The 15,897-nt window shown below is 47.6% G+C and overlaps 1 protein-coding gene and 1 pseudogene across 1 annotated transcript; both read left to right on the plus strand.

Annotated features, from left to right (window-relative positions):
* The first annotated feature begins 1,443 nt into the window (after nt 1–1,443).
* LOC119356085 (phospholipase A1-II 7-like) lies at nt 1,444–2,966 on the plus strand. The gene is made up of 2 exons (XM_037622987.1): nt 1,444–2,025; nt 2,227–2,966. The coding sequence occupies exons 1-2, from the start codon at nt 1,444–1,446 to the stop codon at nt 2,833–2,835; spliced, it is 1,191 nt and encodes a 396-aa protein (XP_037478884.1). The 3' UTR covers nt 2,836–2,966.
* A 3,406-nt stretch (nt 2,967–6,372) lies between these two features.
* Nucleotides 6,373–7,768, plus strand: LOC119341792 (annotated as a pseudogene).
* Nucleotides 7,769–15,897: the final 8,129 nt, after the last annotated feature.

The raw sequence follows: 15,897 nt of genomic DNA on the forward strand, positions 1-15,897 counted from the left end.
GAGCGTACCCTTGCCCTTGCCGGCAAGGCCAAGGCCAAGGCGAAGGGCGGGCGGCGGGGCCGGAGTATGCGCCCGATTGTCACCGCGATCGAGACGCGGCCGATCTTCTGCACGAGGCCGCCCATTAGGACTGCCATGACCCCTAGGCGGCCGCCACCGCTAGAAGGACGATGACAACTATAGAGGGAGCGGCAATGACAATGTCACGGACGGTGATAGAGGTGCTGATCACCATCCGGTACCTCACATAATTTCTTTTAGTTTCCTTAAATTTTAGTTGAACACGTCCAGTTTTGCATGTAAATATAGGCAACTTGTTTCAATTTCATTCGGTTTTCATATATTTCATCTAGTTGTTTAAGTGTTCGTTTAAAATGAGGCTAAGGTTGAACAACCGCCTCGTTATCCCCTGTCCAGAAGTACCCGTGAATATTTTTTAACACAGTACAATCAAAGTCGCTTACATATACGAGCATATACTTACCCTTATAAATGCATGCACACTTTACCCTTATGAGCATCTCCGAGAAATTGAGCCAGCATAGCATCTTGAGATTTCACGAAGTTACCATAGATGCCTCACAGTCGACAAAAACGTCTCCTCCCACTAAACAAACATTGCCGGAAGCCTAAAATAAATTCAAGAATAATGCAAGAGCAACCCCAAATCTAGGATTTGAACTCTGGTGGGCTGAAATACCATTATCCTCCTAGGAAAAGTAGTGGCTGCACCCATCTTCGGTGCACCCACGCAGGAAACATAGCAAAACATTAAAAAAAACTAAAACTTTGCGGGAATGATCATCAACAAATGTAATGGGTGCTTGCAAAGTTTGGTGGTCAAATAACATTCGACGAGCTCTGTACAAAAAAGACAAAATTACAAAATCTGCTAAAACAGTGCACTCACATTTTTACTAATTTTCAGTGATTTTATCTTTTTTGTATAGAGCTCATCGAATGGTATTTGACCACCAAATTTTGCAAGCCCCATAACATTTGTTAATGATTATTCCCACAAAGTTTTGGAATTTTTAAAAATATTTCTCTATATTTTCTTGCGTGGGTGCACCGAGCTAGGATGTAAAAAAATCACTATCATCCTCCTAACAATCCAACCACGGGTTGGTTCGCGTGTCCACCAATATTTGGGGTGTTTGATTTGATGAAATAAGCTGGAGATGCCCTTACATGCACGTAGCCACAAATCCCCGGCCGGTGCACGTGTCCAACGGGCATCACGTTCGAAGAGTTCGATTGCAATATGCACCTACTCTGCCGTTGTTTCACTGCTCTGCAGAAACGCATCGTAGCTTAGCGGAGGCCTGCTCGCACCTATAAATAGATCGATGCCCAAACGAGAAACAAGCCAACACTAGCAACAGCCACAGCTAGCACAACTGCACACAAGCCAAATATATAGCTTCCACCCCGAGCTCGCTCATGTCGTCGCCGATGAAGCCTGGAGTCGTCGGTAGCATCGCCAGCCGGTGGCGCGAGCTCCACGGCGCTCGGTCGTGGGCCGGGCTCCTAGATCCGCTGGATGCCGACCTCCGGGAATTCCTCATCTCCTACGGCGAGCTTGCATCGGCTAGCTACGACGGGTTCAACAACGAGGAGCGCTCGCCGCACCGCGGGGCCTGCGTGTACAGCCGCGCCGACGTGCTGGCCGCCTCCACCGTGTCCCACCCTGAGTACTACAGCGTCACAAAGTTCCTCTATGCGGCCTCTGGGCGTCCGGACGCCACCGGGCCGCTCGAGTCCAACTGGATGGGTTTCGTAGCCGTGGCGACGGACGAGGGAGTGGCGGCCATGGGGAGACGCGACATCGCCGTGGCATGGCGCGGCTCCGTGCTGCAGTCAGAGACGGTGAACGATGGAGACATCTTGCAGGTGTCCGCGGCGCCGGTGCTGGGTTCCTACGCAGCCACCAACGCGGGCGCAATGGTGCACCGTGGATTTCTGTCCGTGTACACGTCCAGTGACAGAGACTCCATGTACAACAAGGCCAGCGCTAGAGATCAGGTGAACCATATTTACTTCAAACATACTTCCTTCGTTTCAAAATAAGTGTCTCAACTTTATATTAGTTTTAATACAAAGTGATACCAAGCCTGAGACACTTAGTTTAAGTCGGAGGGAGTACCAAAATTCTCCTCCTAAAGCTTATACATACCAGAAATCGTTCAAGGCGAAATTTGTCTTGGCGCGCATGCAAGCATGCAGGTCCTCGAGGAGGTGCGGAGGCTAATGGAGTTGCACAAGGACGAGGTCACTAGCATAACAGTCACCGGCCATAGCCTCGGTGCTTCGCTCGCCATCCTCAACACCGTCGACATGGTCGCCAACAGCATCAATGTCCCCCTAGACTCCTCCAAACAGCTGCCACGTCCTGTGACCGCGATCATGTTCGCGAGCCCACAGGTGGGGAACAACAAATTCAAGTCCGCATTTGCCTCGTTCCGCGACCTACACGCAATCCATGTGAAGAACGCCCCGGACATCATCCCAACACTCCCAGGGCCGCTATTAGGGTATGTGGATGTTGCGACGGCGACCATGCCTATCAACACTAACCGATCCCCCTACCTGCACCCAAATAACAGGGATACCTATCACAACCTTGAGTGCTACCTGCACGGCGTCGCCGGGGATAAGGGCGATGGCATGGACTTCAAGCTGGTGGTGGACCGTGATGTGGCGCTGGTCAACAAGAAAGTCAATGTTCTAAAAGACCAATACCCGGTGCCGGCAAACTGGTATGTGGCAAAGAACAAGTGGATGGTCAAGGGCACTGATGGCCACTGGAAGCTTGATGACTTCAAGGAAGTCTAATTAAGTGGCAAAATGAATGCACCGTCGGCCATGGATAAGGCCTATAATATCTACAATAAATGTCGGTGCTTAATTAGTTGTGTGCTTGCATTTCAAACATTGTGGCTTGCAATACTGTTGAGTTTATGATAGCCAGGGCTACCCGTCAACGGTTGTGCTTGTTGTGTGTCTTGTCATGTTAAACTACATGTTTGATATAAATAAATTTACGGGGGGTTTCTCAAACCTCCCCTCTAAATCAATTGCCTTAGAAAACCTACGATGGATATTTCATGTACTCATCTATAATATCTAAATAGTTCATCATCACTAACCTATTTTTCTTGACATGCAGCCTATCCACATCACTAATCAACATGCAACTATTTACCTCACTCCACACCTCAGCAGTTAGCCACATCATCAATTCTAGCCACATCCGGCGCTTTAGCTCTCGCTATCGACAGATTTCTTCTCGCTGGGCTGTAGGAAGCCACTTCACAAGGAAGTTCGAATGGGCTGTAGGACGTTGGCAGCCCATGGAAGGATATTAAATAGTCCTGCCGTGTAGTATCTTTTTTCCCGAAGTGTCATCGTCTCCACACTATTCCCCTTCTCTTCGTCTCCTCCAATTCCACTAATACAGCAAATCAATAGCCATTGATAGTTTCCTTACGTCCCTCCCTCTTATTCTTCAGTTGACCAGTGGATTGGTTCCCCGGATGCATCCTTTCATCTCCACTGAACTTGCCTTCACGTCATCAAAACTAACAGTTCCCCTTCACATCCTCGCCCTGATGTACTTATATCCAGGATTTCTGCTACAGCGCGGCGGCTTCTTCGATCTACTTCAAACCTTTCACCACCATGCCAGCGCCTGCATCATCTACATCTATTCGCAAAGGGGACCTATAAACCAGGACGGAGGTAGTATATAAGTGTTGCAGCTCCACATAAAGGACCCTAAAGTAATTAAAATCACAAAGTGTTCCTCCTTTCTACAATTAGAACCCCACAAGGAAAATCAAAAACACAATTGGGTTTTGGACCACCATGGCGACCTCACTAGAGATGCAAAGGCCACCATCTCCGGTAGCAACCATGGCGACCTCAGAAAATATCAAGTAGAGGAGGAAGACACGTCGGCTCCAATGCTGCTCACGAGCACCACCACACCTCTCGACTTGTACCAAAGAACAAAGGAGCAGATGGGAGCACCAACAACCGAAATTGCACAAGGGCATGGATCTGGCAGGGACATGATGATATGGGAACCACCATCACTCAAGATACTTCCTTCGCTTGGTTGCCCTGAACAAGAACTCAAGGGAAAAGATAAGGACTAGAGTAGTCATTGAATATGGATCCAAACGCCTCATTATTTGTCAGGGAGAGGCAAAGAAACGAGAAACTACCACAACACATGAATGGTCTCACGTCCACTCCATTCCGTTGGGCAACAGCGGCGGAGAAGAGGGAAAGGAGGACAGCCGGAATATACGGCACAAGGGCCAACCTCAATCCAACTTAGTCTAGGTGGAAGGCGGAGCGGAAGAGAGGAGTGGCAGTATCTGAACGAGCAATGCTACACATATGAATGATATGGTACAGGCATTGTTGAGGAAATCGTTAACTAGTAATTGCTCGATTGGGTGGCGAGTAGGAAATTAATAGGCTAATTGGCAAGTTAATTGGATATTTAATCAATTAATTGGATGGTTTATCAGTTTCTCGGCTACACAATAACCCTACAAGTAGGGATTAATCGTCAAGTTAACTGGTTAATTAGACGAATTCTTGAACAGGGGCACGAGATTAATGGAGTGGCTTATGCGGGATTCTATGGTTAGAGAATTAGGGGAAGGGCCCACCCGGGTGATTTCGAGGCTGGGGGAGGAGGGGGGAGTTTAGTAAGGAATGTCCCATGATAACAGTTTTTCTATTTCTCATGTACTTGGATTTTTTTTGTTGTGTCGGTCGCTTTTTTCCATCTTCATTCCTTCTTCCCGAACGCATGAGATGTGGAGGCCGGACCTCGCCGGAGAAGAACCAGCCCCACTATCTATCTTGGTAGGAAATTCATAACCTCATTATCTATCTTAGGGGGAAGCCATAGGCCCATTATCTATCTTATGGATAGGGGATGCAGGGTATTGCCGGAGTCGTTCATTGGTGCGCCGGGGCTTAGAGGGATTGACAGAGCGGCGGCCAGCATGGCGGTGGGGGAGGTCGAGGCGGCGATAGCCGCCGGCTGTGTGTGGTGGAGGCAGGTGGTTAGGCCTAGGTTGGCTGGCCGCTGCGTGAGGAAGAAGGTGGAGGTTGAAGATGAACAATGTCTGATATATTTTCAGCCGTTGGATGAAGATCTAATGGCCTTTGATTAAAGTGACTGACACTACGGAAGTGTTTGGTTGCAGATCGATAACGCAAACGCAAACATAATCGGGTTACAGCGTTAACGTAAACGGTATGGGCAAAAATCAAACTTTGTTTGGCTACCTACGCTGTAACGTTAATGAATACCTTGGACCTGCGCATGGGGGCGAGGAAGAAGGCAACATCGTTCCTGTCTTGGGGGTGAGGGCCCGAGAGCGAGGCTAACAGCAACGACAGCAGCGGCAGTGCCGGCGGTGGACACGACGGCGGCGGTCGCGACGACGGCGGCTGGTTGCGGCAGCGCAGGCGGGGGACGCGATGGCGCCGGCGGCTGGTTGTGGTGGCGACAGCGGCGGCGCCGACGGCGGTCGCAACGACGGCAGCTGGTTGCGGCGGCGCCGATGGCGGTCGCAACGACGGCAGCTGGTTGCGGCGTCAGACGTGATGGTGCCGGCGGCTGGTTGCGGCGATGGCGTAGACGGCTGGTGGCGGCAGCAACGCTTTAACCATCGCAGAGGAGATAGCGAGGAGGGAGACGGCTGCAGCGGTTTTCGTTACGGATAATTTTGACCGGTAACAGATTTGTACTAGGCTGGGATCTAATACTGTGTTATGGGATTACGGAGCAACGAAAACAAACAAGATTTGACGGTATCTGTTAACGCTGTAATCAGGTTACGATCACTGTTTCAAATAGCCCGCTATAGCTCCGCTATAGCACGCTATAGCGTTTATAAAAGGTCTTGCGCTAAGAGACTTTGGTCCAAACAAATGAACAAACATTTTAAATAGCGCGCTATAGCTCCGCTATAGCACGCTATAGCATTTGAAAGAGGTCCGGCGCTAAGATGCTTAGCGCGCTATTTAAAACTTTGGTTACGATACAAAAGCGCGAACCAAACACCTCCTACATGTTTTTACACATAATACATGTTTTTCAGGTACCTGATAAATAGAGGGTCCCCCATAATAATTTTGTTGATTGACCGCAGGTGAAACACTTTTTATTTCGTTTTTTAGAGTAGCATTTTTTTATCTCAACGGCGGCATTGTTGCCATTTTCTTATAAATAGAGGCCCACCCAACTAAGAAGAGAGAGCGTGCAAATCTAGCTAGTCAAGCCAAAAGCAGCACATAGCCATAGTGCCACTGGATGCAAGTACGTACGTAGACAAGACCAGCATGAGCAACACACTACCAGTAACGGCGCACGCGCCCATGCCGTCGCCGGCGCCGAAGCTTGGAGGTGCAAACATCGCCAGGCGGTGGCGCGAGCTCCAGGGCTCGGACTCGTGGGCTGGGCTCCTGGACCCGCTGGACTACGACCTCCGACACTCCATCATAGCTTACGGCGAGCTCGCATCGGCCGGCCACGACGGGTTCAACCTGGAGAAGCGGTCACCTCACGCCGGCTTGTGCTCGTACAGCCGCGACCGCATTCTCGCCGCCTCCACCATGACCCACCCGGAGTACTACAAGGTCACCAAGTTCCTCTACGCGACCTGCGGGGGATCAACGGCATCGTGGTTGGCCACATCCATGCCAACGGTGACGAACGCGCTGTTCGTGCAACCGCTGGGAAAGGCCGAGTGGACTCCGACGTCCAACTGGATGGGTTACGTGGCGGTGGCGACGGACGAGGGAGTTGCAGCACTGGGAAGGCGCGACATCGTCGTGGTGTAGCGCGGCACCGAGAACGAGCTGGAGTGGGAGAAAGACAAGCACTTCCTTCAGGTGCCTGCCGCGCCCGTGTTGGGCCGCTATGCTGACGGAGAGCACAAGAACGCCAAGGTGCACCGTGGCTTCCTATCCGTGTACACGTCCAGTGACAACAACTCCATGTACAACAAGACCAGCGCCAGAGAGCACGTGAGCATTGCATACTTCAACAAGGCTTAATAACATACCAGCAGCCAGAATTGTTCAAGGTGAAATTTGTCTTCACTAAAGGTGTACGCACACATGCAGGTTCTCGAGGAGGTAGGGAGGCTAATGGAGGAGTACAAGGACGAGGTGACCAGCATCACCGTCACCGGCCACAGCCTTGGCGCGTCACTCGCCACCCTCACCGCCATCGACATGGTGGCCAACGACGTCAACGTGCCCCCTGCCTCGAAGCAACCACCGTGCCCCGTGACAGCGATACTGCTGGCGTGCCCGCGAGTCGGGAACCCCACGTTCAAGTCCGCCTTCGACTCTTTCCCCCTCCTGCGGGCACTCCACGTGGCGAACGCCAAAGACATCGTGCCACAGAACCCTCCCTCTATGCTGCTAATGTGGTACGTGGACAGCGCGACAGCAACGATCGTAATTGACACGGACCGGTCACCCTATGTGTTTCACAAAATATTCACCCACCAACGTCCTCGAGTTGTACCTGCACGGTGTCGCAGGGGATCATGGCGACAATGAGGACTTCAAACTAGTGGTTCCCCGTGACGTGGCGCTGGTGAACAAGACTACTGACCTGCTGGAAGACGAATACCCAGTGTCGGCGAGCTGGTGGGTCGTCAACAAGAAATGCATGGTCAAGGGCACCGATGGCCAATGGAAACTTGATGACTTCGAAGAAGCATAGTTAAGTGGTTAAGACGGTATACAACATCGTTGCGTATCGATTCGGCATGTACTATGCTCTTGTGCTTGTTTGTGTGTTTGCATTTCAATCATGTTGTCGGGCGTGAATATTTGTAGCAGATCATTCAGTTATTGTCCTCCTGTTTAGTGTCAAAAGCGTTCTTATATTATAAGACGGAGGGAGTACAAGTCTCTCTATATCATGTACGTATGCATTGCTTCATTGCTTTTGAAAATGTCATATGCACATCTCAAGACCTGAATCAGGAAAATCTCACACTACAACAACATAGCCCGTGTCTAAAAGAGCTTCTTTTTTTAATCTAAAGAGGCATGGTCTTGGTGTCAATGACATGTAATTAGGGGATTCATGGTGCGTGAATTGAGTTGGACGAACACGAGTAGTCCCGGGAAAAGAGAGAAAGCTGGTTCGGGACCAATCAACCAAAGCAAAAGGACTAAATAAGACAGCTCGGTTAAAATAGATTTTTGATCTCTATATAACTTAATGACTTTGGTTGTTAAGATTCATGGAAGCCATATGTACTACATTGAGAGGTTGGGTAACTGATTAAGAGAAACAGGGTGAACTGAAATCGCATGCCATTGAGATTCAAAAAGCATCTCATACGTTCAATTCCCCCTTCGACTCATTCGACCTCCTGTGTGCACTCCACATGACGAATGCCAAAGACATCGTGCCAAGGAACCCGTCCCATGGGATCATACTGAGGTATGCGCACATCGTGACAACAATGTTGCCAATCAATAGGGACCGGTTATCCTACATTATCCGAAAAAAGCAGACACACCATGTCCTCGAGTTGTACCTACACGGTGTCACATGGGATCATGGCTACCACAAGGCGGACTTCAACCTGGTGGTAGGCCGCGAAATGGCGCTGGTGAACAAGAATGCCGGAAAGACAAACACACGGTGCCAACATGCTGGTTGGTCATTAACAACAAACTAGATGACCTGTTGCGCCAAATGACGCAGAGTCCCATTTAAAACCATGTGCGCATTGAAACTATTTACATTTGTTAGTAAAATTTAGGTTTTAGCAATCACTTATGGTATTAATTGAAACCAATATATACTTGGGCGTGCACAATTTAGAATTGATCACATTTTCAAACATGGGACCGAAACAGGTTTCTACATCGCTAATACCTTTGCAATAAAGATAGCATCTAATAAGATAGAATCAAAGGTTTCGTTGTTCCATAAGGATTCAAACTTCATTACACTATGAACTACTTTGCAGGTGCATGCCAAAGAAATGAGAATACGTGTCTCAGATGAGTAAAAAGATCTATGGTCAATACATGTGTCCACCATGCATAGAATATTTTTATTTGCCCACTAACTTCTATGTCTGATAGTAAATTCAATTCATTTTTGGAAGAAGAGCTGAGCCAGGCTCCTTGAACCTGAAACCATATTGAATTATTGATCACTTTGAAGCATGCAATGGAGATTCAAAAACTGTGCATCTTGTTCTCAAAAGAGAACAGTATATCAAACTTGTTTAATACAGGAACATGTTTTAAACCTTGACAAGTTTGTGTCCAGATACAACAAGGCAACTTGAAAATGGTCACAACTTATTCAAAAATCAACAATTATATTGGATTTCCCGAAAATGGCAACCATTCAGGACAATGTCAAGCAAGGATTAATTGATTCTGAAAAAATCTAACCACAATAACCAGGAAAAAAGAGAGAAACAAATGGAAGCCTATTCACGAACTTTGATACTGTGAACCACATTTAAAAACCAAAAGTCCAGGTACATGTCTAGGGTACATATCCAACATTAGTTACTTCTAAAAGGAAGAGGTAGGAAAAAAATGGAATAAACACAGTAGTAATGATGGTTCAATACAAAACATCAAGATTTAATACAACCCTTGGTGCATCTCATAGATAATGTAGCAGGAAGTGGGATTACCATTTTTTAGGATTAAGTATCCCTACTGTACATGGATGCATACCTAACAGAGAATAGTTGGACAACATGAGTTGTACAGTCTACACAAACCACGCAACATAATACTATTAACTTTAAAAGTCACGGTCAAAATCCACAACATAAGTTCTATATAGTTGATACACAAACTTACAGTTGGACACTTCAGCATATACCTAATCGATAGCACAATTAAACAAGACTGAATGGACACACATCATCAAATCTTTGCTTGGTCCTGCACGACTTCCACAGTTGAACAGACCGGACAGAAGCACATCATCAAAGCTTTGCTTGGTCCAGCATCGCTGACATCTTCAAGTAAACGGAGGTTTCAAAAACCCACCAGTCTCATGAGATCCTTGTTGTTCACTGGTTGGAGGTTTCAAAAACCCACAGGTCTCACAAGAGTATCCTTGTTTGCTACAAGGAAAGACCAAGCAACGGTAATCTCTAGCACAGCATCATCAACATAGAATTTCTTCTGACTGAAGCCAAAAGATCTGGGTGCCAAGGAGACGTGCCCTTGTGCAGTGATATCTCCGGATGATGAGTAGGCCTGTACAACGAGTTCCAGGTTGCCTTCTTCATGTTCTACAGACACCACACGCCTTGACAGATCAAGGTAACCTTCCGAACCTTCAGGTGTTGCATGTCTACCAGGATCAAGCAGCACGACTTCACCAGATGAGGCATTAGCAACATAAGTGGTTTTACCGTTGATGATCTTGCGTGAGTAGGGTGCTGTCGAGCAAGCTACTCGGCATCGACGTTCAACACGCTGCCGTATCCCCTGTTTAACAACACGGATGCTGCAGATTGTGGCCTGGATTGTCGCCACAAGCAGCTCCATGCACAACTCTATTTTACATAAGCGGTTCTCAAAGCAAACGGTATGCACACCATGATGACGTGCACGATAACAGTGCGTCTTGCTGATCAATTCTCTATCTCCAGACATGGCTCCACATTTAACTTTTAGCTGAATTTCAAAGTCAACAGGATCATTGAATAGGATCGCACGAGATGGCCCAATCAAGTGCAAAAAAGGATCCTGCAAGCATTAACTACTAATCAACCAGAGATGTCAAAACAAAAGCAGGCGGTCATATGCCAGCAGCAATATTCCCCAAAAGAAAAATGAAAAACCAAAGATATACATACGTTTTGCCGGACTATTTGGGTCCTTGCCCTACTGCGACAGAAGAGAAGGTTGCGATTGTGATCAACATGGTCCCGGGCAACAACCACACCATACACAGACAATGGCCATTCGAAGCCGCCTTTAATTTCTGTGAGTTTAATGGAGAAGATCTGCAAGGTATTCGCGACGATACCATCGTCTAAGCTGGGTTTAGGTGTCGAGTATGTGAAGCGCATGGAACTCAATTGCGTTGCATGGAAGCACCAAAGTGAAGTATGCGTTAGAAATCTAACAAGAACTAGTGCTAGATAAGCAAACAGTGCAAACCCATTCCCTTGCAGCTTATAGAAGGAAGGTCAATCGACCAAAGGTGAAAGAACGGGAAGGAAATGAGAAGTAGCTATTAGCTAAATAAAATTGAGTGATAATGCATGCATGTCAACTCACTCGTGCCTTTGAAGAAGCCGCATCCCCCCTTGGATCCCCATCTAGATTCCCAGTCACTTCTGTAGGAAGCGAAATCCTCTTCCTCGGCCGCCATGACCTCCTCCATGGTTAATTCTTGGGCCGATTCGCCTAAGTCCATATCGTCCTCCATCGTCTGCTTCTGCTTGTTCACCTCCAGCTCCATGTGCTGATCACCATGCTGGATGCCAGCAGGGCTGCGGGGAAGAATGTGCATGCTACGAATCGCTTCATTTATTTTGCGGCACATTACCGACAACTCTTGAATACGCGTCTTGGAGTGGAAGTTGATCGTGTGTCTGCCTGCCTTCACTTCTTTGAGCACCTGCACGTAGGATTCGAGCTCCGGGAGAAGTTCCTCGGCCGATATGCGTATGTCCATCTCGTCATCGACTTCCAATCTGCAGGAAGATATTGGTTCGGCCATGGAATCGTCGCCTGATCTGAATGTGGAAATCTTCCGGTAAGCCGCCAGACCAATCGCCTCGGTAGTTATATGCTTCACCCTCGTCGGTGCTTGTCTGCTTCCGGCGAGTTTCTTTCGACCAGATTGGATCGAGAGGGTTTCTATGGAAGACGGGGTTATATATATCTTGCGAGCCATATACTCTCAGCCCAGCCCGACCCGGTTTAGGAGATTTATTTTTTTAGTGGAACAGCCGATTCTATAATCACACCCGGCGCAGCAGACGTGCTGGCCATCCGAACCATTACATCATATATGGAAGTCCCTCAAGCCATATCCTGACGATGCGGCCCAAACGATGCTAATGTGTGGGCAAGCTTATTTTATTTTATTTTTGAGGATTTGCAAGCTTATTACAAGTTCTAGGAGCAAAACAAAATGAAACGGTGGTACTAAAATTTAGACGAGCAAAGAGACGGCTATCTCTGTAGATGATTCCTTCTGGGGCTTTGTCATATGTCTGTGAGTCTGTTTCCACCTGAATATTTCTCAGTTAGTTTTCTTTCTTGAAAAGCGATCTCCATAGCGCTAGCCGTCAGGGCCGTCACCGTTTCCTCCAGCGGCTCCCATCAGCCGACGAAGTCGGTCGTCGGTGGTGAGGGGAGTCGCCGGATCCACACACAAGGATCATTTTAGGCCCTCGTAGTCTAGGGTTTTAGGATGTTCATCGTCTTAATTATGGCGGTGAGGATGGCGGCGTAGTAATATCAAAACAATTCCTACGCACACGCAAGATCATGGTGATGCATAGCAACGAGAGGGGAGAGTGTTGTCTACTTACCCTCGTAGACCGGAAGCGGAAGCGTTAGCACAACGCGGTTGATGTAGTCGTACGTCTTCACGGCCCGACCGATCAAGCACCGAAACAACGGCACCTCCGAGTTCTAGCACACGTTTAGCTCGATGACGATCCCCGGATTCCGATCCAGCAAAGTAGGAGTAGGACTCCTCTTTCCTAGTCCAACTAGGAAGAGAGAAGGGGGAAGGAAAGAGAGGGAGAGGGAGAGGGAGAGGGAAAGAGGGGCCGCGCCCCACTCCCCTAGTCCAATTCGGACTCCCCATGGGAGGGGGCGCGCCACCTCCTGGGCTGCTGCCCTCTCTCTCCCCTCAGGCCCACTAAGGCCCAATACTTCCCCGGGGGGTTCCGGTAACCCTTCCGGCACTCCAGTTTTCTCCGAGATCACCCGAAACACTTCCGGTGTCCGAATATGGCCGTCCAATATATCGATCTTTATGTATCGACCATTTCGAGAATCCTCGTCATGTCCGTGATCATATCTGAAACTCCGAACAATCTTCGGTACATCAAAATATATAAACTCATAATGAAACTGTCATCGTAACGTTAAGCGTGCGGACCCTACGGGTTAGAGAATAATGTAGACATGACCGAGACACGTCTCCGGTCAATAACCAATAGCGGAACCTGGATGCTCATATTGGCTCCTACATATTCTACGAAGATCTTTTATCGGTCAGACCGCATAACAACATACGTTGTTCCCTTTGTCATCGGTATGTTACTTGCCCGAGATTTGATCGTCGGTATCTCAATACCTAGTTCAATCTCGTTACCGGCAAGTCTCTTTACTTGTTCCGTAATACATCATCCCGCAGCTAACTTATTAGTTGCAATGCTTGCAACGCTTATGTGATGTGCATTACCGAGAGGGCCCAGAGATACCTCTCCGACAATCGGATTGACAAATCCTAATCTCGAAATACGCCAACCCAATAAGTACCTTCGGAGGCACCTGTAGAGCACCTTTATAATCACCCAGTTACGTTGTGACGTTTGGTAGCACACAAAGTGTTCCTCCGGTAAACGGGAGTTGCATAATCTCATAGTCATATGAACATGTATAAGTCATGAAGAAAGCAATAGCATCAAACTAAACGATCAAGTTCTAAGCTAACGAAATGGGTCAAGTCAATCACATCATTCTCCTAATGATATGATCCCGTTAATCAAATGACAACTCATGTCTATGGCTAGGAAACTTAACCATCTTCGATCAACGAGCTAGTCAAGTAGAGGCATACTAGTGACACTATGTTTGTCTATGTATTCACACATGTATTATGTTTCCGGTTAATACAATTCTAGCATGAATAATAAACATTTATCATGATATAAGGAAATAAATAATAACTTTATTATTGTCTCTAGGGCATATTTCCTTCATCCTCCTCCACAAGAAAAGCTCTTGGCGCCGCCGCCTGTCCGTCCCATCTCCGATGGCCTCTAGGCCATGGAGTTGCGAGGATCTCGGCCCCCGCTGACGGGAGGGACCATGTTCTCATTCTTGTTAGATTCAGCGTCTTGGTTGGGACTGTATGGAGGCGGCGATGTCCCTTATTAGGAATAATGTCCCCCAAGTTCTATCCTTATCCCGATGATGCGTCTAGCATCGTCAGAGGGCGTGTGGAGGTTTGTCTCCGTCGGATCTTGCGGGATTCGGTCGGTGCTGGTCTTCGGTGGATCTATTTGGGTCTGGTCTTCGTTCGTCTTTGGTTAGGTGTTTACAGGTTCGATTCTTGTGATCTACGACTGTATTCATCGGTGATGGTAGCTACTCTGGTGCACTGGTCCTATAGGGCCTTAGCATGACGACTTTCCGACTGTCTACTATAACAAGGTTTGCTCGGCTTCAGTGAGGGAGGGGCGATGGCGGCGGCGTGTCTTCGGCTCGCTCCGATGCTTGTAGTCGTCGCTTGGTGATCCACAGACATGGTTGTAATTTTTGTTACCTCTGTTATTCTTTATAATGTCATGATTGAAAATGAATAGATTGAAAGTTTCTCGCAAAAAACAGAAAATGAAAATAATCTTCAAGCTTTAATGCTTGATGTTTCTTACCCAAGTAGATTATTAGTGTTGATTATTGCAGCATAACGGGACGAAATACATGCACAAGGGCAGTACATTCGTTGCACAGCCATGTCTTCTTCTTTTTATTTAAAGTGGAAGGGAAACACTACAGCTGTACAAATCTTTCTTTTTTGCAACCTAGTACAAGACAAAAAAAATAGCAGCCACAATTTTTAAAATATCTTTGGTTATAAATAGGGGGCTGCTACGCGTGATCCGCCGCCTTGCGAGCCATCGGATCTGACACAGATCTAGCGGGGTAACGTCTTTTCTCTGCTTTGCAACAAAGACCGTGTTGCAGAAACATTTGTAAGAGAGGTTGTGTTGTGGGACTTTTATGCAATAGAGGTTGTGTTGCGGAATTTTTTTCAAAATAGGTTTTGTTGCGAATTTTTTTTGCAACAAAGGTCTTATGTTGCCGATATTTTTTTGCAACATAGGTTTTGTTGCGATTTTTTGCAACAGATGTCTTGTTGTGGATTTTTTTTTTCAACAGAAGTCTTGTTGCACATTTTTTTTGCAATAGCACTAATGTCGCAGAAGTGGACGGCGCCCTGCATCGTTGGTGTCGAGCAGGTCGTCTTCTTCATCACCCGGTAGCAGCAAGGGGGGCGTTGATCGAGGAGATGGAGTACGAGAGAGGGCGGGTAGTGGTGGAGGCCGCCGGCGACCGCGACGCTGGAGCGCGTGCTCATTGGCGGAGAGGATGGACCATGGAACAATGGCCGACGTGTGGATACTTGAGAGAGAGAGGAGAGAGAGAGGAGAGAGGAGAGAGAGAGGAGAGAGGAGAGAGAGAAGAAATCGATCCATGAAGAAGAGTAGTGAGCGGTGACTTTTGTGAGGATGAGAATCAGAACATGGTAGACACAGATATTTTTGGACACCGGTGGGCTCTTGCGGCCAGAACACGTGATGTGCATTAGGCAAATGATCAAATCCAAACCAACGGCTACGCGCCCGATCGATGCAATGTTCTAATCCGCCGGTTGAGGGGAATCATTTCCCTTATAAATATAAAATTTCAGGATAATATATGTTTTGCATCAAACTAAAACATGAACCTCGTTCCTTTTCAGGTAGGAAAGATAGAAGTCTGAAGATGAGAAGCATAATATTTTCTTTGTCGTGTTGCTCTACCTCTGTAGTGTCAGATCGTAACTTTCTCCACATATACAATTTCTCTTTGATGACATGGTACAATATTGAT

This window comes from Triticum dicoccoides, chromosome 1A (assembly GCF_002162155.2).
Source record: "Triticum dicoccoides isolate Atlit2015 ecotype Zavitan chromosome 1A, WEW_v2.0, whole genome shotgun sequence".
NCBI classification, from domain to species: domain Eukaryota; kingdom Viridiplantae; phylum Streptophyta; class Magnoliopsida; order Poales; family Poaceae; genus Triticum; species Triticum dicoccoides.

Bases quoted from the DNA above. Each gene is read 5' to 3' on its own strand.
- LOC119356085 (XM_037622987.1), top strand. From the start codon at position 1,444: ATGTCGTCGCCGATGAAGCCTGGAGTCGTCGGTAGCATCGCCAGCCGG. The intron at 2,026-2,226 runs GTGAACCATATT...GCAAGCATGCAG, and splicing joins AGGCCAGCGCTAGAGATCAG to GTCCTCGAGGAGGTGCGGAG.